This window comes from Homarus americanus, unplaced genomic scaffold (genome assembly GCF_018991925.1).
Source record: "Homarus americanus isolate GMGI-L3 unplaced genomic scaffold, GMGI_Hamer_2.0 scaffold23743, whole genome shotgun sequence".
NCBI classification, from domain to species: Eukaryota; Metazoa; Arthropoda; class Malacostraca; order Decapoda; family Nephropidae; genus Homarus; species Homarus americanus.
This window is the reverse complement of record NW_024716296.1, coordinates 382501-406476: the sequence shown is the minus strand read 5'-3', so window position 1 is coordinate 406476 and position 23976 is coordinate 382501. Positions and strand designations below refer to the sequence as shown.

Below are 23976 nucleotides of genomic sequence, written 5' to 3'. Positions count from 1 at the left end.
ACTTTGCTGTAAACTGATGAACCTGTACAGGGAATCCTCTCTATTTACACTTATTCCTCCTTCACTATATGTAACCTGCCAAGATAACCAGTGGCCCCTTAGGCACTCATACCCTCTTATTTTCTAAGTCCAAGATGTCAGACATTAACACCAAAACTTCCTTGTTGGACCCTGTAATTCTTTGACATCGTGTCCGATAAACTAGCCCAGTGCCTGTGTTCGGTAACTCTGCTGTATTAATTATTTGAGGACTTTCGTCCCACTGTATCTTACCCTTAGGTTCATTGTCTTTCAGCAGATTTAAGTTTACCAATGGTGCCAGTTGTGCCAATCCTCTAGCACCACAGAGCCAGAACGAGAGAAGGTTTTCCTAAACCAAGTACATACCAGGTTGTTGTTTTTGTTTTTTTAGCCCGGAGCCTTAGTCAGTGTTTCAGGACAACCTATATTGTATTGAAATTTTGTGGTCTGTATTATTGAGGATGGATCTAATTTCTTAAACCAGGTCCTTTCCTTCTATGAAGCCAATTTCCATATAAATGTTGCTGTAAATCTGTATAGCTGTAGAAATCAGGACTGTGACCCCTAGTGTCGAAGAGGAAAAGTTGCGCGATATTGTGGACTAATACTCAATAACGTTATTGGGCCTATAATTTTTGTCAGATTTATCGGGGTATAATATGTAGAACTTTATGTCTTTCCACAAATTGATGACATCGAACTTGAAAATGGATAGCTAGTCATAGTATTTGTCATCAAGATGGCTCTCTGCAGCAATTCTTTTTCTGGCTCGCAACTGACTCACGTGAAGGTAAGACAGAGTTGACTCGATAAACTGTTTACGTCGTCTCTAACGTCCCCCAAGGCGGGTGTGAGAGCCATCTCCAAGCTTTCTTCTTTCTGTTTTTATTTACTCTTTGTTTATAAGTAAGTTATATGACTCCCTTAACAATAAAAATATTTAAATAAGGTTATTAGAAAAATAGATATTTAAAACACAGAAGGAAAGTGCCTGAGTTGTCCTTAGTGTCTACTGTCTATATGCTTGATGGTGATCGTCGGAGAGTTATATACTGTAATGCGAAAAGCCTTCTCGGTAGCACAGTGTCTTGCCTCAACAAGATGGCCTAATTGACCAGCTGTGGGCGGATCTAATGACTAGCTGTGGGAGGGTGCAGTTATGGGGTGTACGACGCCATTTACGATGACTTTCTTGCCCTGATCTTGTTTCAGGAATACCACCTTTTCGGAGCTCTGGAGAGATCTCGAAGTTTCTATATTTTGAGTACAGTCCTAGCTACTAATTCCCACCAGGAAACTTGCTTCGAGACTCTTCCAAATCTTCGAAAGGTGCAGAGTTCCATGTGTTAAAGGCGATATTGCTGAAAAAAGATCAGGGCACGAAGGTCATCGTAAATGGCATCGGTACACCCCATAACCGTTCTTGCAAAGTATGGTTGAACGGTGAACATTAAACGTTCTATTACTAGTCATTGAAGATCACTATAACACCATTAAATCACCTAACCTAACCTAACCTTCACACCCCTCTTGGCTCTTCCATCAGTAGTCACAACATTCTAACTCCGTATATTGTAGTTGGGAAAAAAAATACAAATAATGTTTTGTTTTTTTAATACTTATATCTATTCACAGGGGTCAATTATGTACATACATTATAAACAGCATCCTGTCAAAACTTTTGTCCCCTTGTTCATCAACGTTATTTCTTCCGTCTTACGTTATAGACAGTACAAGTTGTGATAGAGTGGAAACACACGGTCGGCAAGCGATGGAGGAAGGTGACATGAGAGGGTCTGTGTCTAGGAGGGGGGGAGGGGGCATAATCACTATCACTGGCAGGTTATCCAGTATAAATTATATAACATTGTTTTGTTTTTTCATCAAATTGCGCCAAATATGTTCTAAAAACGTAAAACTAATGCTAATGCCAACCAAGACTCAGTAATATGTAGCGCTATAACCAAGGGTAAAATGACGTTCACAGGTTAATCAAAATAAAGTGGATGAACAGAAGACCAGAGAGTCGCTTGTGTCAGAGTTCCCCGCCTCAACACACGTTAAGAACTAGTCCGCTATACGTGCACATGACCGAGGCGGAGACGGTGATGGAGCGGTTGGTGGAGAAGGTGGTGATGGTGACGGTGGTGCTGGAGGTCTTCCACAGTGTGAAGAAGAACTTCTCTTCGGGAGATGTCTTGTCTTCAGGCTTGATCATGTCACCGCTGCTGCTGGTAAGGCTGTGGTAGGCGCTGTCGGTGTCAGTGTCCAGTGAGAGCTTCTTAACTCGGCGACGTCTGCGTCCGGGGCAGGCCTCGGGAGCAGCGTCCGCTGAGGTAGAAATGGAAACGGGGTCAGGCAGGTTCAGAAAGCCAGGCTAACGTACTAGAAATAAATACAGGCTGCAAGGACAACAGTCTGAGTCTTTAAATAAACTCAGCCATTGTCGTACCTTCGGCCGGAATGAAATATTTTTATCTTTTACAGAAGAAATCAGAACTTACCGTCTCACCCTTATCTTTTAAGTCCCATAAAGTGTCCGGATATTAGTCTCAACATCAGTGACATCAAGGATACAGAAGACCATAATCAGAACAGTTTGATAAGTTATAAGGAAATATAGAGTAAGAGTCTGTACCCCCGCCTCCAGTCTCTTGTTATAATTGATCTTCATTATCCATATTTGACTCGACCTTCTGTACCCCGAGCATCTCTCACAAAGTAAGGTAAGTTTCTATCTAGCTATCTATCTATCTATCTATATATCTATCTATCTATCTATCTATCTATCTATCTATCTATCTATCTATCTATCTATCTATCTATCTAAATAGTTATATAGAATCACTTTTTCCAAGAATCTCGTATTATCTAACAATTTAACTTGATATGAGTGTGTGTGTGTGTGTGTGTGCGTGTGTGTGTGTGTGTGTGTGTGTGTGTGTGTGTGTGTGTGGGAAGAAACTATAGATCATCTTAATTAACATAAGGTGATTTGTGTGTTCAGTAAGACATCCTTGACCACTAGCAGCCTCACTTACTGGTAAAACAGGTGTAAGGGACGGTGGAGGTAAGTGACGAGAGGAAGGTCCAGGTCACGGTGGAATACGACTTAACAAAAAACTTGGCTTCACCTGAGGAAGACAAATTAACTGTTAAAGATAATATAACTTAACGATACAAGTCTCTTTCTTTACCATAGACAATTGTAACTGTCTACATAGCCCACAATGTATATAAATCACATACAGGTGAGGATACAATTAGGTCATACACACCTTTATCGTCTTCCGGGAGACTGGCGGCCACTGACCCAAGGAGGCAGATAACCAAGAGACCGGCTAATGCTTTCTGTAAGGGGAAAAGAGATTCAGTACTCTCTCTCGAATACTGTTTTCCATCTTCTTACTTTCTGTACACATTCAGAAATAAAAAGGTACTAATTTAAGCAGCAATAGTAAGTCCTTTTAATTTCTGTTAGTGGAGAGTGTGTTAGGTTAGGTTAGTGGAGAGTGTGTTAGAGTCTGTCATAGAGTGAGATACTTTAAACCGGTGACGTCACATCAAAGAGTTACGCTGTGTTCCTCATCACCTTAAGGTTGACCTCAAGACCCTGTTCAAGGTCGACCTCTGTTACATTATAAGCCTGGCTGTGTGTTGTCTAAGCTCGTATTCTCAAAGTTTCGTAAGATTAACCACTAACTGCTGCTGATATAATGACGCATTTAACTGACACACGTAAGATATGATGGAACTTCTTAGCGGGCCGAGTAACTCCTTCGAAAACACACGAGGTTCTGTCCTGTGGTCCTTCGATACAGCCTGGAGGAGCACAGATTCGCCAATCACGAAGCGTCTTGTATTGCCGACTGAAAAATTGGCCAATGAGAAGCAAGAAGACGAAGAAGAAGAAGAATTTCAACATGGCATCCGAAGATTCGATAGTTTAGCCTATTAAATTGCTAAATCACTGCTATAATAAGGTGTTTTGGGCTAAAATAGGTGATGTCAACGTAAAATTAAGCCCCCACGTCTTAGAGTGATACAGATAACCACCCATTTGTTCCTCTCAGACCTACAGAAGATCACCAACTCTAAACACTGCTTATATTCCCAGGTTATACTGTGACACCTCTTCTTGTTGATCTTACCATCTTGTACACTCGGGTTAACACTGTCCCACACACGCCTCTACACTGTCTTATATACTGAGATAATGTGGCTCAAGGGCACCAAGAGCTACCCTACATCAACAAACTTAACCCTATAATCTAGGAAATACGCAACAAAATTAATCTCTCAGTTTGTAAACAAGAATAACTGTTGTCAAATGTGTTCTACCTGACCCCCCAAAAAAACATGATTTGAAAGGTGATACATTTAACCTTTATATTAAGATGATAACCCAACAGTGATAACTTGTATGGTTGATAATGGGAGTATGGCAACCTATAGGAGGAAAATGTAGAGGCAAATAATGGGAGTAACGTGACGCCAAAGGAGGAAAAGTCGCCTCAATATGGACAGGGTTCAGGGACGAGCCTATAGATGGCGTATGTTTACTCATTAAGGGACTAACAGGCTGGCCAAAATTTCCTCATTCCTCACCAAGAGACGGCGATCTGAGGACTCCGAAATGAACGGTACCAACAAACACCTCACTCTTATGATATATATTATTAAAGTTTTTTGGTGTAATCATTCCAATATTTGTTTATACCTCTCAAACGACACTACGGGCGGGCCAGATGGGGTTGTATAGATACCAGAATTTTATAAACAAGAGATTCTGAAACTCTTAACCTCATTTTTATTCACTCCTGTAATTCTCCTTCATCTAACGTGTCTTGTAAAGTCTGAAATAGTCTTTTCGGTGAAGTACAGCTGATACAACTTGACGTGCTGGTTGTTGTTATTTAAGCGACGGGGTTTGATTGAGAAATGAAAACAGTGAATGGCGGATATTAGGCTCTTAACCCTTCAGAGAACAAGGGCTTCTCTTACCTGAATAAAATCGACTGATGTTGGCTAGCTTAAAATACCCAAGTGATATATTTCCCCCTCTAAAAGGTTAATGGCTATCATGTTCAGTCACTAATAAAATACAGAAAATATACATCCATCTGTGTATGTGTGTGTGTATTTTCCACATCAATTTCCACAGTTTTGACAATAGAGAGCTGAAATTGGGTAGGGAGGTGCGGGTGGACAAGGATGGTCATGCTATCCGGACAAAGTCGGGTATAGTCAACTAGTCTGTATAAAGAGACGAACCATAACAAAGCTTCTGAAACATACGTGTACATTTCCCTTATCCGACTGTATACCGAAGTCGTCTTTAAAATACAAAATACACAACACCTTCTTCAGAATGCTTCCCAGACAACAATGCGGATATACGAAACGCATCTTAGCTTCTATATAAAGAGCTTATAAGAACATAAGAACATAACAAAATAAAGAGTCTGCAATAGGCCGGTTGGCCTGTGCATGGCAGCTCCTGTCGAGAGTTACTACCACTCTCTATCATCCATGAATCTATCCAGCCTCCTTTTGAAACTTTCCAGAGTTCCCGCAATTACTACAAAGTTGCTAAGCTTGTTCCACTCGTCCACCACCCTATTTGTGAACCAGTTTCTTCCTATCTCCCTCCTAAACCTAAACTTATCCAACTTGAATCCGTTGCTCCGAGTCCTATCCTGCTCGGATATTATAAGAACTTTATCTATATCCCCTTTATTGATTCCTTTCACCCACTTAAATACTTCTATCATATCTCCCCGCACTCTTCGTCTTTCTAGGGAATGCAAGTTAAGTTTCTTTAACCTATCCTGATATGGAAGGTTTCTAAGTCCCGGAATCATTTTTGTCATTCTTCGCTGCACCGACTCTAGTGAATTTATATCCATTCTATAATAGGGCACCAGAACTGAACCGCATAATCGAGGTGCGGCCTGACTAGCGCAAGATATAGTTGCAATAAGACCTCTGCACTCTTGTTACTTACACTTCTAGATATAAAACCCAATACTCTGTTTGCCTTATTTCGAACATTAACTCACTGTTTTCTAGGCCGTAGGTCCGGGCTTACAAGTACCCCTAGGTCTCTTTCTCAAGTCGACTTCTCTAGGTTGATGTTGTTAAGGCTGTATACATTATAAGTATTTGTTCTTCCAATATTAAGTACGCTGCACTTGCTGGTGTTGAATTTCATTTGCCATTTTTCAGACCACCCCTGCAGTTTATTTAGATCGTCCTGTAATGCATTTGCATCCTGCCCTGAATTAATTTGCCTCCCTGTTTTGGTGTCATCCGCAAACTTGCTTATGTCACTGCTGATCCCAGTATCTAGATCGTTTATGTAGATTATGAACAAGAGTGGGCCTAGTACTGACCCCTGGGGAACCCCACTGGTTTCACGGCCCCACTCAGATTTAACACCATCTACGCTGACCCTCTGCTTTCTATCGGTGAGCCATGATTTTTTCCAATGTAAAACTTTCCCCTCGATACTATGAGCCTTAACTTTTCTCAGAAGCCTCTGATGCGGTACTCTGTCAAATGCTTTGCTAAAGTCTAAGTAAATAACATCGTAATTTTCGTCATTATCTACTACCTCGAAGACTTTCCTAAAAAACGTTAGCAGATTTGTTAGACAAAATTTTCCCTTTGTAAACCCATGTTGAGAGTCGTAGATTAATTTGCTTTTCTCTAGATGCGATCGGATGCTATCTGCTATAATTGATTCAAGAAATTTCCCCACTACTGACGTCAAACTGATCGGCCTGTAATTTGACGCTTATACTAGTATACTACATCAGCCGAGCCTTGTATGTTTTAGGTATTCTTAAGTTTATTATGAATGAAACTAAATTACTCCTTAAAACTATAAATACATTGGGATAATCTTACCAAACACAAATATTCCCAAGAGACAGAAGACTACAGATGGGATAACGTCTGGCCGGCATGAACGAAGGTTTGAGGCGGCTGTAATGGTCAATACTCGCTGTTCAATACAACTTTGTTCACAAGGATAGGAATATTCAGGTGTTTGTGGAGTATTTATATATCAATTATACTTACAGGGGTCAAATGTATATATACAGTACATTACAAAGATCATTCCACGTTCATTTATCTTCACTATTGTTCATCCCATTAACTTTTGTTTGTTTAATTCATTGTATCCACTGGAGGTTCAGTTGACAAATACTGTATTGAATTTGAATGATCAATTAATAGTGTTAGTAATGTTGTTGATGTTGTTGTTGATGTTGTTGTTGATGTTGTTGTTTGGTGGTGGTGGTGGTGGTGGTGGTGGTGTGGTGGTGGTGGTGGTGGTGGTGGTGTGGTGGTTGATTTTTCTTGTTGTTGTTGGCGTTGTTGTTGTTGTCTAATAATCCTGTTTGTAAGGCACAGGATTATTCAACACATTTTTATGAGCAATATATGTAGACGTAACTGCATATGCTTGTATGTACAGGAAGTGGCATACATTTTCTGAGCCACCCTGTACAATCATGCAACACAAAGAAAAAGTCATTGTATTTGCATGACAAGAGAGAGTTTGCCACCACACCTCAACACTGTGACGAATATACCTCTGGTCTCTGTGTTATATAGCGTGAATAACGAACGTATCTGCCACAATAAAGAGCGTTCACAAATGACCGGATGAACACACAACGCTTCTAGCAACGGTATGAAGCCGTATCTAATTCACATCAATCAACAACAACGTAGGATCATCATAAGGTTCCAGACTCTCTCTATGCGTATAACTGTGTAAACTGTCATGTGTGTGTTATGTAGCTAGTGAGTAAAGTGGCTGCCAACACCAAAGCCTCAGCGGGAACGGGTGTTGATGAGTGACACGAAGCGAAAAATCCAGTACTGAAATTCTCTGATTGTTGGGTCTGGGATGAACAAGAGATGAGGTAACACAGAGAGTCGTCGTCCTAACATTGATTGTAAACTATTCCAGGATAAAGACACGCGATTGACACAGACACAGTGACGGAGCGGTTGGTGGAGAAGGTGGTGATGGTGGCGGTGGACCTGCTGGTCCTCCACACCGTGAAGAGAAACTTCTGGTCAGGATCACTCTCCATCTCCTCGGACAACAAGGTACTGTCAATGCTGGTGAACACGTCGCTGGCGTCCTGAATCTCGACATTTTTACTCAGGCCTCTTGAGCGGCGGAGTCTTCGCCCCATACACGCAGGCGGCACGACGCCTCCAGCTTTAAGGACAAGACCGAGTTAGTGACTGAGTGTGAATACCTACCACTCAACAAACACACACTAACAATAGATATTTATTCACATTATGAGATTCAGGGGAGAGAGAGCTTTTCTGTACTCCATTAGACTGTACTCTTCATCATGTACTCTGTGACTTTTATTATCATGTTGTGACGGATAATATGAAGATAATAATTAAGTGTGGGGCTGCCCGCTAAAGGAGGTTAGGTTAGGTTAGGTTAGGTTAGGTTAGGTTAGGTTAGGTCAGGTTACACTACTGGGGACTTACTGTCGTAGCAGGTGTAGGGGATAGTTGAGGTCAGGGAGGAAAGGATGGTCCAGGTGGTGGTGGAGTAAGACTTGATGAAGAACTTGGCTTCTCCTGGTGTTCCATCTGTAGAAACAACCATTATTACTCTCTCTCTCTCTCTCTCTCTCTCTCTCTCTCTCTCTCTCTCTCTCTAACCTCACCTAAGTTAACCTAATCAAATTTATTATAACTTAAACCAACTTATTCTAACTCAACCTAACCTAACCTAACCTAACCTAACCTAACCTAAACTTTATCTGTATTTGTATTCATATTTCTGGACACAATTTCCTGGTCATAATAATTCACTTTGGTATACATGAAACTATAATTAGCTTGGTCAAATGGGCTCCCAGTCCTAATGGGGCCTAATCTAACCTAATCTTTTCTAATGATTATAGATGAGGTTCTAGTCCAAGCAAGTACCACTCCTAATCGGTCCTATCTTAATACGCACCAAACCCCAATAAAATAGACAATCCTAATGACTATGTTGGGTACCTATAAGGACTCAGGGCCCAATTAACTACGATGTTATACCTTCGCTGGTTCCCTGTGCCGTTTCCTGTGCCGTCTGCTCTGCTGGTTCCTGTGCCGCTGCAGCATAGCACACCAGGGATAGGATGACTAGACGCGCCGCTGTGACCTGGAAGGAGACATTACTGGTGACCTAAGCTGTTACCTGCTGGAAACATTACCTGTGGTAGCTGCTGTAAGGATTAGCTGTTCCTTGTGTCTTAGCTGGTGTTAATGTTAGCTGATGTCTTTTGTTATTGCTCCTAAACACTGGTTGATCGACACTGAGCACAATACAGACACAGACACAACGCTTAGTTAACTACTTAAGAATTACTCAACCTCGTAATAAATGTGTCAAAAGCACCTAAGTATATTTTCAAAGTCAATAAAAAACAATGCATGATAAAAATGTATTAAATAAAACAAAACACAAGACAAAAAATAATCGCAAAAATTATCAATATGATTTTAATGTGTTGGGGGGTGGTGTAAATTACTGTCAGTAGGTTCAATTAGGCTTCAGGTATATTGGTGTACACACCTGAGACCCAGCCAACAGGTAACCTTCTTATGGGAGGTCACACGTTATAATCAGTCTAAAATACACCCCCCCCCCCCCATGCACACCTGATAACTACACACACACACACACATACACACACACACACACTCACACATACACTCATTTGCAGCCATCTCTCGTCCCAAAATGGCGTTAAAAACTCACCTAACACTTTATATCCGACTATACCACCATGTAGGACCTATACACGCTATCACTAATAACCTCAAAGTTTCCTGAGAACAGAAGGTAAACGTCGTATCAGGTCTTACCATCATCCTTGAGGGCGTAAGAACAACATGATGTCGAGTGTTTCCCAACCCTTGTTTATATACTGTAGCGAGCCACACATATCACCGCCATAGGAAAATGTAACCTTGATGCTATTTACAGCCAAGATCATGCACTTTGGGGCACACGCAAGCATTACCCATTTATGAATATCTCACCCATAGAGACACCTAAGAGGAAGAATAGGTGGGACTAAGATACTGTTAGAGTTTCTGATCGGGGTAGTAGGTAAAATAAAGCTCCGTAAAGTGGATAAATATGATAACAAAATGAGTTAGAAGGTTGATGATAAACGGAAATACGGGACGAGGGGGAGTCTTAAAATAACAACAAGGAAAATTATGGTCTAAAATAGCATACACTGAAACCAATACAAGTGTGGACCAGCAGCAGACTCTACCCTGACTTCAAGCTATATGTGTCAAGAAACATCACGTCCTTACGTTGTCTTCCCAGATAGTACCCCCGGCCCTTAAGACTAGTAGCTGTATCCACTAACTCCACAAACTTAACCTAACCTCACTTGGATTACGTAGTTTAATTGTGATCACCGTATTACAGAATGGATGTAGAATCCTTAGAAAGAATTCAGAGGAGAATGACAAGACTAATCCCGGGCATTAGGAACCTTGAGTACAGAGACAGGTTAAAGCGTCTTAATTTGCACTCCCTCGAGAGACGTAGAGTGAGGGGCGATATGATAGAGGTGTATAAATGAAAGTCAGGGTTAAACAAAGGGGACATTACAAAGGTACTCAAACTATCCAACCAGGAGCGAACTCGTAACAATAGTTTTAAATTAGACAAATTTAGATTTAGGTGAGAAATAGGTAAACATTGGTTTAGAAATAGAGTAGTGGATGAGTGGAACAAGTTACCAAACATCATCATTAACTCAAATACGCTGGATAGCTTCAAACATAGGTTGGATGGATATATGAGCAATAGGGGTTGGGTGTAAACGGGACTGCCCAGTATGGGCCAATAGGCCCGCTGCAGTTTCCTCCATTCTTATGTTCTTATGTTGATTACGACAAAGGGAAAATCTTGTCTAACAAATCTGCTAACGTTTTTTAGGAAAGTCTTCGAGGTAGTAGATAATGACGAAAATTACGATGTTATTTACTTAGACTTTAGCAAAGCATTTGACAGAGTACCGCATCAGAGGCTTCTGAGAAAAATTAAGGTTCATGGTATCGAGGGGAAAGTTTTAAATTGTATAAAATCATGGCTCACCGATAGAACGCAGAGGGTCAGCGTAGATGGTGTTAAATTTGAGTGGAATTGTGTAACCAGTGGGGTTCCCCAGGGGTCAGTACTAGGCCCACTCTTGTTCATAATCTACATAAACGATCTAGATACTGGGATCAGCAGTGACATAAGCAAGTTTGCGGATGACACCAAAATAGGGCGGCAAATTAATTCAGGGCAGGATGCAAATGCATTACAGGAGGATCTAAGTAAACTGCAGGGGTGGTCTGAAAAATGGCAAATGAAATTCAACACCAGCAAGTGCAGCATACTTAATATTGGAAGAACAAATACTTATAATGTATACAGCCTTAACAACACCAACCTAGAGAAGTCGACTTGTGAAAGAGACCTAGGGGTACTTGTAAGCCCGGACCTACGGCCTAGAAAACAGTGCGTTAATGTTCGAAATAAGGCAAACAGAGTATTGGGTTTTATATCTAGAAGTGTAAGTAACAAGAGTGCAGAGGTCTTATTGCAACTATATCTTGCGCTAGTCAGGCCGCACCTCGATTATGCGGTTCAGTTCTGGTGCCCCTATTATAGAATGGATATAAATTCACTAGAGTCGGTGCAGCGAAGAATGACAAAAATGATTCCGGGACTTAGAAACCTTCCATATCAGGATAGGTTAAAGAAATTTAACTTGCATTCCCTAGAAAGACGAAGAGTGCGGGGAGATATGATAGAAGTATTTAAGTGGGTGAAAGGAATCAATAAAGGGGATATAGATAAAGTTCTTATAATATCCAAGCAAGATAGGACTCGGAGCAACGGATTCAAGTTGGATAAGTTTAGGTTTAGGAGGGAGATAGGAAGAAACTGGTTCACAAATAAGGTGGTGGACGAGTGGAACAAGCTTAGCAACTTTGTAGTAAGTGCGGGAACTCTGGAAAGTTTCAAAAGGAGGCTAGATAGATTCATGGATGATAGAGAGTGGTAGTAACTCTCGACAGGAGCTGCCATGCACAGGCCAACCGGCTTATTGCAGACTCCTTATTTTTTTATGTTCTTATGTTCTTATGTTAACCTCTTGAGTACGACATTTTAACCCCTTGAGTACGACATCTTAACCCCTTCAGTACGACATCTTAACCCTTTGAGTATGATGCTACACTTATTAAGAAAAAAATATCCCGTAAAATTTCCAGCCACAGGAACTAACCTAACCTATCCTAATCTAACCTAACCTAACCTAATCTAACCTAACCTAACCATAAAGTAAATCCTGTCATGTTTTAGTAAGTTTAGTAATTAATAGTGTAGATGATTAGTAAATAGCAACATTATTATAGTATATGAATTTAGTAGTAGTTATAATGACTACTCAGGCACATACAGTAACGAAATAGCCATAGTTGTTTGTTTCAACCTCTTAGCACAAACAGACATTACTTAGTACAGAAATGAAAGTTGTCTATAATGTAACACTCTTTAGATATTAAGTAAACAAGTAGTAATTATATATGGATATAATTTTACCCGGTATTAACCAGAAACTAAGAGATGACAAATTAAATAAGAAGAATATTTAATTATTTACTAAACAAAGAAGTTTAGGTGAGGTTAGGTTAGGTTAGGTTAGGTTAGGTTTGTTTACTTACTGATTTATAAAGATCTTTCTTAGCATTACGTATATAATTATTTTAATGCATAATGTGAAGAACCGCCAAATATAGCAATATATAAAATAATAAAATGGCAAGATATAAAAAACTAAAAAAATAACAATATATAGATTAATTAATAAATATCCTAAATACTTACAAAAACAATAATATTAAAAGTCAACAGAACTGTCTAACAAGAACAGCCTGACCTCCTGGCTGATAGTGCCACGTAAGATACCGTTAGTGATTAGGAGGGGTGAGTGAAGGGGGGAAGGAGGCTGGAGGAGGGAAGGGGAAGGGAGGAGGAGGAAGGAGGGGCTGGAGGGAGGAGGTGGAGCTGGAGGAGGAAGGAGGAGGAGGAAGAGGGGCTGGAGGGAGGGGGAGGGGGTGGGCTGGAGGAGGAGGGAAGGGGGAGGAGGGCTGTGAGGGAGAGAAGAGAGTGAGGGAGGGTGGGAGGGGAAGGGAGGGAAGGGGATGGGGAGGCAGAAAGGAGGAGGAGAGAGAAAGGAGGGGGAGAGCCGTGAGACCAGGTTAGTGCTGCCAACGTGTGACCCTTAGAACTGAGAAACCCCTTGCCAAGCAGTGCTAGGAGGCAGTGGTTCACAGAGACCTGACACAGTGTGAGAGGTGTGACAGTGGTGTGAGGTGTGAGCAGTGGTGTGGAGGTGTGACAGTGGTGTGGAGGTGTGACAGTGGTGTGAGGAGGTGTGAGAGGTGTGACAGTGGTGTGGAGAGGTGTGACAGTGGTGTGAGAGAGGTGTGACAGTGGTGTGTGAGGTGTGACAGTGGTGTGGAGAGTGTGACAGTGGTGTGAGGTGTGACAGTGGTGTGTGAGGAGGTGTGAGAGGTGTGACAGAGGTGTGACAGTGGTGTGAGAGGTGTGGGCAGTGGTGTGGTGTGACAGTGGTGTGTGAGCAGTTACATAATGATACAGCGAGGAGAGTCATGTATAAAAATTTTTAAGGTAGGGTTAGGTTAATGTGTATAATCATTCACTCTTACAAAGGTTCTTTAATGACAAACCTCTATAATAAATACGTACACACACACACACACACACACACACACACACACACACACACACACATCTCCCAGAGACACACACAGCACCAAGCTTCACCTACAATGAAACAAGGTAATTTTTACATAACACTTTATTCATCGTTAATTCATTATTTACATTGTATATGAGTTGATCAGTAGTGCCTAATAGATACATACAAACAGACAATTATGATATGAATAAAAACCTGGGGACATCTGAAGAGTTAGGCAGAGTTATTCAGGTATTGGTAGTCCAGGTGTTTCGTCAATACACTTCATGAGACAATAAACAAGAGACAGACAGACAGAGACAAACAGAGATTGAGAGACGGGGAGGGAAAGAGGGAGAGAGAGAAAAGGGGAGAGGAGGAGATATACATGGAAGGAGAGAGAGAGATAGGGAGAAACAGGCAAATAAGAGAAAGGAAGAGACAGATAAAGGGAGGTAGAACGACATACAGACAGAAAGAGGTATATAAAAACACAGACAGAGAGACAGAGAAATAAATAAAGAGAGATACTTGAAAGAATAACACCCAAGACTTGACCGAAACTCCACAAGATATGAACTATAAATAAAATAACAAATATTACTTCAGGTTACGAGCAGGTGAGTCTCCTTTCATCAATGGTAAACACACAAAAGTCTACATTTGGTATTAAAAGTATGAAGTATAATCGTATAGATCATAGTTACGTGGTATATAAGTTAGCTGAGTTAAAGCTATACTGTTCTATGATGGATATGAGGAAGTTATGATTATAGCTTTATGGATGAAGAAAAATTCAGATTCATCCTAAAAGCTAAATGAGACGACCACACACACACACACACACACACACACACACACACTAACAACAATAAGAGATACAATATATCAATAACCATTTTATATTAATAAGTAAAATAAAAAAATTAAATCAACATCAACAATTATTAAAAAAAAAACATTATAAATGATTCTTCAGCTGCCAATTTCCTTGTTAATAGTCGCCGTTCTCCTGTGTGTATTGTTGAATTAAGAACGAGCCATATGTCTCCCTCTTAATTGGTGTACAATGAATAAATGAATATAAGTTATCCACAACACAGCATCAGGAGTCAAGAACACACAAGGGGGTGAAGAATGAAGGTGAATAATACAACTTAATGTAAAAACTACTGCCTAAACTCCTACAATATTCTACCTTGGTAAAGTTATCTCTACAGACCTGTCATCACCCTAATCTAACCAAACCTAACCTAACCACAGCTTGAATCCATTACATAAACAAACTTGACTTAATCTACATACCTATATAATGAGAAACGTAAACTATTAACCCGAACAATAGTAATAATTCTTATGTTAATGTTTAATGAAGAGACACAAGCAACACGTTAATAGACTCCTCGTAAGTTAAAGGGACAAAAGTAGTAGTTGGTTAAGTGATATTCTCAGTAATAATGATCTGAAGATAGTTTGTTGTTATCTTCACCGTTAGTCTCCTGTTAGCCACCACCGTCTCCTGTTAGCCACCACCGTCTCCTGTTAGCCACCACCGTCTCCTGTTAGCCACCACCGTCTCCTGTTAGCCACCACCGTCTCCTGTTAGCCACCACCGTCTCCTCGTCTCACTGCTGTAATGAAGAAGAGATTATGTGTAAACTTAGATCAAGCTCATATAGTGGTGAGTTGTGGTATAGAGCCCACCGTCTCTCTCTCTCTCCTTCTGAAAAAAGGCTTTGGTTAAGATTAGGGATAGGTAAACAACTGAACTTCATACTAATAGGGATATAGAAAAAAAATAAAAAATACTATATTTTATTATGTTTCCGTCGTAATAGTAGTAGTAGTAGTAGGGGAACGAGAGCATCGGCCCCAAAGCCGACAACTGCTGCAGATATTGACTATGAGGCTACAGTCACTGAATGCGGCATAGATCTGCGGCTCAACTAACTCAACACAGACAGGATAGCTACTTATGTATTAGGATATTTAATACTAAGGTAATAAAATGGCGGCAAAGGTGTGGCTATTGGGGGAGGCTGGAGGCCAGTTTAAATAAAAGAAAAAAGTAGTAGTAGTAGTAGTAGTAGTAGTAGTAGTAGTAGTAGTAGTATCCTCTGGTCTCATTTTAAGTCAGAGCAAAGCTCAGTTACACCCTCAGATCAGGTCATGTGAATCTTCTTACGCTTGAGCTGCTGAGTAATGTTTGTCCCATATGGCTTCTCCGTGACCTGACCTGACCTGACCTGTTATCTAATTCTCACTTGTCCGGCCTCAAACTGACCCCCCCCCCCCAAAAAAAAAACATATCGCTAAAACACCATGAAGCGTGTGCCCAGTGTGTGTGTGTATGTGTATGTGTGTGTGTGTGTGTGTGTGTGTGTGTGTGTGTGTGTGTGTGTGTGTACTTTGCACCATATATTACTGTAATTTCCTTTAGTGCGTTTTTTTTACACATTAACACATTACAATGAGCTGTACTACAATAACTACATTACATTACATAACATTACATTACAGAGCGACTCACCCCTTGCTGGACGGCCAAGATAAAGGGCACGTCGAGTATAGTGTCCCCAATAAGAGTACCTAATGGGACCTTGATCCTGACAGCGTAGGTGACGTGGACGCCAAACAGATCTCTCTTGTCGACCTCGGGATTCAGGATGGTGGAGGGCGCCAGGCTAGGAGAAGTGTTACCCTGCAGCTCAGATTGAAGGAACACTTGGCCCCGCGCCCTAGGAATATGTTTACATTAGTTCGGTTTGTTTGGATCGAGTTTAAAAAAAAATCAGGGTGTCTGTCTATCGTATTAGCTTTGTCTGTCTAACTATAAAAATATGTTAGATTATCTGTCTATTTGTGTTTTTATTCACCTATCTAACGTTGATTCGCTGGTTAGGTTAAGTGAGACTTTTTTCTACAACCCGGCAGTCGGTGAGAGTTTCACATTCTTAGACAAAAGGACAAGAACCATCAATTAAATGGCTAATTCACCCCCTCCCCCTTCCACTCCTCTCATTTTCCCCCTACCTTCCCTTTCCCCTTACCTTCCCTTTCCCCTCTACCTGACCGAGATAAAACTCAATAGGTCACATCAATAGTGTGTAAGGAACTAACGTATAAAGTCTGATTGTAATGAATCCTATCAAACTTAAGTTATTGTGTGGACATTATTTCTTTTCAAACGAACTGACGGACGGACGGACGGACGGACGGACGGATACAGACGACCCACAATAGAATACTTTACTTCTGGTGTGACTTACATTCTGGAGGGGACAGCGGGGATGAGGGTGTAGTTCTTGCTGGTGTCGGCCCCAGCTGGCAGGTTGATGTTGTTGTCAATTTTCATGAGTGTTTTGTCTCTCACCTGTTGTTTACTGAAGATTGGCACCTCACTCATCTGTACGATCTTCACCTGAGGACACACACACACACACACGGACTCGTTCATTACCTGTTCTTTACTGATTTTACATTGATTTCTGGTCAACACTTTAATACTTAAGTGAATCTTTGACTTGAGACATCCACTTACAAAAAATAGGACTATGTAAACCGCTTGTTTCACCTGAATATTAAGCACCCTAAGGCTATTATACCTAGGGGTTAAGGTTAGGTTAGGTTAGGTTAGGTTAAGTTAGGTTAGGTTTGGTTAGGTTAGGTTAGGTTAGGTTAGGTTAGGTTAGGTTAGGTTAAGTTAGGTTAGGTTAGGTTTGGTTAGGTTAGGTTTGGTTAGGTTAGGTTAGGTTAGGTTAACGATGGTGTTGATGGCCTCGTAATCTCTTTACAAATTGACCATTGTGCTAATTTTATGTTATCTTCTGTATCATTGTGTCCTGTACTGCAGAGAACTGTTGTATAATGTAGTGCATTGTATTGTATAACAGTGATTGTATTATGCTGTACTGGGTTATATTTTAGTGTTTGTTGTTGTCTATTATATTGTTGTCTTGTACGGTAGGAGGAGGAGCCCACCTTCAGTTTCTTGAGCTCCCTGGTGGTGTTGTTCTTGATGGTGACCTGCACAGGGATCTCCTCCTCGGGGAAGTACACGTTAGAGGTGAGGGAAGCCTCCAGGGTGACGGAGCCGGAGCAAGTGAGGAAAGTCTTGGTGATGTTGCCTCGGGGGGCCGGGGCGTCGAACAGCCGGGCAGGGCACTCCATCAGGCGGCGGACCGTCAGACGACAACTACTCCTGTGGAAGGCGAAGACGAAGGTGTAAACTCTTAATAAACCAGTTCAGGCTTCGAGCGAGGTCATGAATACATTGAATCACTGAGAAAATGAGTTAGGTATTGTAAGGGAGAAATGAAAGACCAAAATCTTTTTAAAACTTGTGAATGTGTTACCTCTTAAAACATACACCTACACGTACATACACACACACACACACACACACACACACACTGACCTCTTATGGCAGTCCTGCTCGTTGACTCCCACAAACCCCATCACCTCAAACTCGACCCCAATGAGCCTCCCCTCCTCCTCCCAGCCCTGCATCATGGTGTAAGAGGGCGTCGACAGCTTCGGGAACTCCAACATAAAAGGGAAGGCGAAGTTCCCCAGCTTGGAGATGAGATTACGCTGCCGGGGACATAATTGAAACAAAATCAATAAGACCAGTGTTACGGAAATGCATGTTTACACCGCGAAACAAGGAAACGAGGTCAAACATTATCAGGAAAACCAAGTCAGTAATGTCAGTATTGTGAAGGGACTACAAGGACGGAGGACATATGACTCATCCTTATACTGTTGTGAAGGAATAGAAGGAAGAGGAAGACGAGGGAGAGAGCACAAGTATGTTAACCCCGAGTGTCAAGTGAACTGAGATTGTGTTACCTGGTGTAATAAATGACTCTTACAGGACCAATAGACCCCAACCTAACCTAACCTCAATAATGGTGACATAATACTAAACAGCATCTTACTTGTAGTTTTTTATTTAGGTCTTGATTATATATCTTACCTGTATCGACCTGTATCTTTAATTCACACCGGTATCCTTGAATTAGACCTGATATGAGACATCTTACTTGGTTCTTCTCCAACTTAAAGGCAGGTAAGAATGAGTTTTTTTTAACTAACTCTTAAGTAATTCAAAACCTGCATAGCTGTATCAATTACCTGTATCTCAGAAGGCGGGAAGCACGTGACAGGAGGGTAGAGCTGGGTAGTGCCTAGGTACATAGTCTTGACGAAGTTATAACCCATCGATTCATCTTCTTCCCTCCCGAACCTGAAGGTGAGGACGATCTGAACGTACACATTGCGGTCGCTCACGTAATTGGGATCGAGGACTAACACGCCCTCTGTAATCCCGCGTCGTCAACAACATATGGAAGATAATAACAAAGGTGTAGGTGGTGAGTAAGAAAGAAAGTGGTGAAAATCTAACAACTTTGCTATTTTCAATTTTTTTTCATATATAAACTTACATGTGTATTATAACCTAATAAACAACCACAAATCTTCTTGAACCTTGTCTAGGCAAACGCAGAAGTTTACTAACGGCAAACCAAGTCAAGGAAGAGCTAAATTAACGAAGAACTACGCCAGATAAGACTTAAAACTACCACAACTACGTTAGATAAGACTTAAAACTACCACAACTACGTCAGATAAGACTTAAAACTACCACAACTACGTCAGATAAGACTAAAAACTACCACACCTACGTCAGATAAGACTTAAAACTACCACAACTACGCCAGATAAGACTTAAAACTACCACACCTACGCCAGATACGAATTAAAACTACGACAACTACGCCACATAACCTTACCTATCGGGTCAACGTGTGTCACATGGTCGAAATAATCTCGCTTGGTTAAGTAGAGTGTCAGCTGAAGGGAAGATTAGTGTAAAAAAAAAAGTTATATTTTTATCAGGTAACAAAATCATTCGGGAAATATAAGGTTAAATAAGGTTAGAATTTTTTTAGTTAACCCCGTGAGTATGATGAGTTAGCAGCTTGAGTATGATGAGTTAGCACCTTGAGTATGATGAGTTAGCACCTTGAGTATGATGAGTTAGCAGCCTGAATATGATGAGTTAGCACCTTGAGTATGATGAGTTAGCAGCTTGAGTATGATGAATTAGCAGCTTGAGTATGATGAGTTAGCAGCTTGAGTATGATGAATTAGCAGCTTGAGTATGATGAATTAGCAGCTTGAGTATGATGAATTAGCAGCTTGAGTATGATGAATTAGCAGCTTGAGTATGATGAGTTAGCAGCCTGAATATGATGAGTTAGCACCTTGAGTATGATGACTTAACCCCTTGAGTACGATGACTTAACCCCTAGAATAAGATATCTTGATTCCTTGAGTACACTGCCTTATACCCCTGAGTACAATGTCAAGATAACCATTGTACTCACTGGGTTTAAGCAGTGTACTCAAGGATTGACAATAGACTGATGCTTTGAGTACTGTCTGAGTACTATTAGTTATTTACAATATATTTTCCTATACTTGTAATTGTAATCTATACCTGTACTTGTAATCTATACCTGTACTTGTAATCTATACCTGTACTTGTAATCTATACCTGTACTTGTATTTACCTATACCTGTATTTACCTGTATATATCACCTAAAATAAGCTGAGGTAGAGTTTGATAATGACAAAATAGTTTAAAAAGACTGAAATTAAATAGTCAACTTAACCACAGGCAGGTCTCAACATGGAGATATAATAATGTGAACAAATTATTAATAAAAACGAGAGCGTATATTTTGTGTTTATTCATTTATTATTTATTTATTTATTATTTATCTATTTTAGGAATGCAAAGTGTCTTACCTTATTATTTGGGGAACTTTTCTTAAATACTTGGAGCTTGACAACCATGGTAGCGGTAGTGTGTTTGTAGGTGTCGTCCAAGCTATCGTCAGGTGCGCTCAGGTAAACTAGGTCAAATGAGATCGTGTCACTTGGTTTTATGGCCTCCAGAGTTGCGAGTGAGTTAATATTTCTCTCAGTGTGGGTTGTAGGTTAGTCTTAGTTATGCATTTATTTTACATCTGTTGTTGCGTCATTTTACACCTGTTGTTGCGTCATCTTACACCTGTTGTTGCGTCATCTTACACCTGTTGTTGCGTCATCTTACACCTGTCGAACCCTTGCACACCCTTGTCACACTCCTGTCACACCTTTGTCCCCTGTTACACTCCTTTCGTAACAGCCACGCCACAATTTTTGTAGAGGAATGACCTTAAATAAGACAATTATCTTGAAGGAAGGAAAGGCGGTGGTGGTGGTGGTGGTGGAGAGATAAAGTAATAATAATAATAATAATAATAATAATAATAATAATAATAATAATAATAATAATAATAATAATAATAATAATAATAATAATAATAATAATAATAATAATAATAATAATAATAATAATAATAATAATAATAATAATAATAATAATAATAACAATAATAATAATAATAATAATAATAATAATAATAATAATAATAATAATAATAATAATAATAATAATAATAATAATAACAACAACAACAATAAAAAACAATAATAATAATAATTATAATAATAATAATAATAATAATAATAATAATAATAATAATAATAATAATAATAATAATAATAATAATAATAATAATAATAATAATAATAATAATAATAATAACAATAATAATAATAATAATAATAATAATAATAATAATAATAATAATAATAATAATAATAATAACAATAATAATAATAATAATAATAACAATAATAATAATAATAATAATAATAACAATAATAATAATAATAATAACAATAATAATAATAATAATAATAATAATAATAATAATAATAATAATAATAATAAACACTGGTAGATAGCTATTAATTATACTCTTTGTTTATCTTTGTATTAGGTTTTTATTGTATCCCTCTCACCGCCGACCGTCTTCCAGGCAACGGCGTCCATCACCACTTAAGAAACATTGGAACCATCTGTCAGCAATCTATTTTTACGCTGAACCTTTACATCACACGCGAGCGGTAGCCACAATTGGTAGAAGTGACCATCGTCTGCGTGGTGGTTGTGGTTGATGTCTGAGGGAGAGGGGGGAGGGTAGTGGTCATAACCTGATAATATTTTTTAAAAGTAGAAAGGGATTCGTTAATTATCATACGCAATGCTGTCGTAATGGAGGTGTTGCTAAGATATACATTATAACAGTGGGAAAGTTACAGCCACTCCGTCCTTTTCCCCTCTCTCCCCAACTGTCGCCTCAGCCACCAGACGTATAGTTACAAACACCTGTTAATGTGTGTACTGAAATTACCAAAAGTAGAAGCCACACCAAAGGTAACTCAGCCGGATCATCTGAAGATTAACCACCCTAACGCTCACCTAACCTAACCTAACCCCAAGGTAATATTAGGGTGATTCTCGCAGCCCTTCCTCATGAATTTATCTACGGACCAACACCTGTTAATTAGTGACACCTGTACTTATTACGGCATTTGTCTGGACCTGCACTTGTACTTGAGCTTTACCTGTATATATACCTGTGCTCTACCTGTATATATACCTGTACCTGAACTCTACCTGTACCTACGCTGTAACGCCTTAACATAGAGTTTAAACTATCGAACAACCATTTAGGAAACCTTACTACCACAACTCATCCACTCAATATAGTTATGCATTTCCAGAGAAACCCTAAACACAGCCAGAGGCCCTTGCTTGGGAAACCAAAAAAAAAATATATATATATATATATATATAGAGAGAGAGAGAGAGAGAGAGAGAGAGATAATGTAATAAATGTGATAACGGTGATAATCTTGAAGCCTGTGTGGTGCCTGAACCGGTCTAGCAAATGTCAGGGACGGAAAGTGAGGTTAACGTTGCAGGCAAGACCACACACCACGACCATATTAGGCCAATATTAATGTGATGTCTCATGTGATGTTGTAATTCCTGTAGCATATCACTATCAGAAAGAAGGATGTTCTTAAGAAAATAAATAAATTAAAGAAAACAAAATCCCCAGGGCCGGATGAAATTTTCTCTCCAGCTTTGAAAGTGTAAGGAACAGATTAGCGGATCCCTCGTAAATTGATTTATAAAATCATAAGACACGGGAGTTGTGCCAAACTTGTGGAAACAGACAAATGTAGTACCCATTTTAAAAAGGGAAACAGAACATCAGCATCAAATTACCGGCCGATTAGTTTGACGTCAGTAGTGGGGGAATTTTTTGAATAAATTATAGCAAATAGCATCCGATCGCGTTTAGAGAAAAACAAATTAATCTACGACTCTCAATATGGGTTTACAAAGTGAAAATCTTGTCTAACAAATCTGCTGACGTTTTTTAGGAAAGTCTTCGAGGTAGTAGATAATGACGAAAATTACGATGTTATTTACTTAGACTTTAGCAGAGCATTTGACAGAGTACCGCATCAGAGGCTTCTGAGAAAAGTTAAGGCTCATGGTATCGAGAGGAAAGTTATAAATTGGGTAAAATTATGGCTCACCGGTAGAACACAGAGGGTCAACGTAGAGGTTTTAAATCTGAGTGGGGCTGTGTAACCAGTGGGGTTCCCCAGGGGTCAGTACTCGGCCCACTCTTGTTCATAATCTACCTAAACGATCTAGATACTGGGATCAGCAGTGACATAAGCAAGTTTGCGGATGACACCAAAATAGGGCGGCAGATTAATTCAGGGCAGGATGCAAATGCACTACAGGAAGACTTAAATAAACTGCAGGGGTGGTCAGAAAAATGGCAAATGAAATTCAACACCAGCAAGTGCAGCGTACTTAATATTGGAAGAACAAATACTGTAAATGTACACAGCTTTAACAACATCAACCTAGAGACGTCGACTTGTGAAAGAGACCTAGTAATGGGGCGCGACGCCCCTGGTAGAGCCGCTGGAGGAGCCGCTGCCCTGGGAGGGCCCCTAACACTACCGCCGCTGCCCCTAATATGCCCCCCAATCGAATCGTGGACCATATATTCGGAATCACCATGCTCAGGAGTACCAATAATGTGATTTTCAACAAAATCTAATTTTGGGCCCAAAGTGTCGAAAATGTAAGTCTTACACTTTAGTAATTTTTCGACCAAAATATACTTTTCTCTCAGAATT

At 40.0% G+C, this 23976-nt stretch overlaps 3 protein-coding genes across 5 annotated transcripts; all 3 read right to left on the bottom strand.

The window, feature by feature from the left end:
* Positions 1-1620: 1620 nt before the first annotated feature.
* On the bottom strand, positions 1621-4183 carry LOC121858099. Its single transcript, XM_042354334.1, has 4 exons — positions 4173-4183; positions 3300-3372; positions 3063-3155; positions 1621-2352 (listed from the first exon to the last, which is right to left on the bottom strand). The coding sequence occupies exons 1-4, from the start codon at positions 4173-4175 to the stop codon at positions 2072-2074; spliced, it is 450 nt and encodes a 149-aa protein (XP_042210268.1). The 5' UTR covers positions 4176-4183; the 3' UTR covers positions 1621-2071.
* A 3221-nt stretch (positions 4184-7404) lies between these two features.
* Positions 7405-9949, bottom strand: LOC121858089. The gene is made up of 4 exons (XM_042354326.1): positions 9931-9949; positions 9118-9223; positions 8557-8661; positions 7405-8266 (listed from the first exon to the last, which is right to left on the bottom strand). Exons 1-4 carry the CDS (start codon positions 9934-9936, stop codon positions 7983-7985), a joined length of 501 nt encoding a protein of 166 aa, XP_042210260.1. The 5' UTR covers positions 9937-9949; the 3' UTR covers positions 7405-7982.
* Positions 9730-20782, bottom strand: LOC121858088 (arrestin homolog). 3 transcript variants are annotated; one of them, XR_006087351.1, is made up of 9 exons: positions 20662-20782; positions 19640-19700; positions 18981-19165; positions 18262-18437; positions 17826-18045; positions 17114-17265; positions 16375-16582; positions 14673-15475; positions 9730-9765 (listed from the first exon to the last, which is right to left on the bottom strand). XR_006087351.1 is itself a non-coding variant. In XM_042354323.1 (8 exons), exons 1-8 carry the CDS (start codon positions 20707-20709, stop codon positions 15470-15472), a joined length of 1056 nt encoding a protein of 351 aa, XP_042210257.1. In that variant the 5' UTR covers positions 20710-20782; the 3' UTR covers positions 13950-15469. The 3 variants fall into 3 exon arrangements, 2 of the variants coding, with proteins under 2 accessions (XP_042210257.1, XP_042210258.1); XM_042354323.1 differs by lacking the exon at positions 9730-9765 and having other exon boundaries at positions 13950-15475; XM_042354324.1 differs by lacking the exons at positions 9730-9765; positions 19640-19700 and having other exon boundaries at positions 13950-15475; positions 20662-20761.
* Between the last annotated feature and the right edge of the window lie 3194 nt (positions 20783-23976).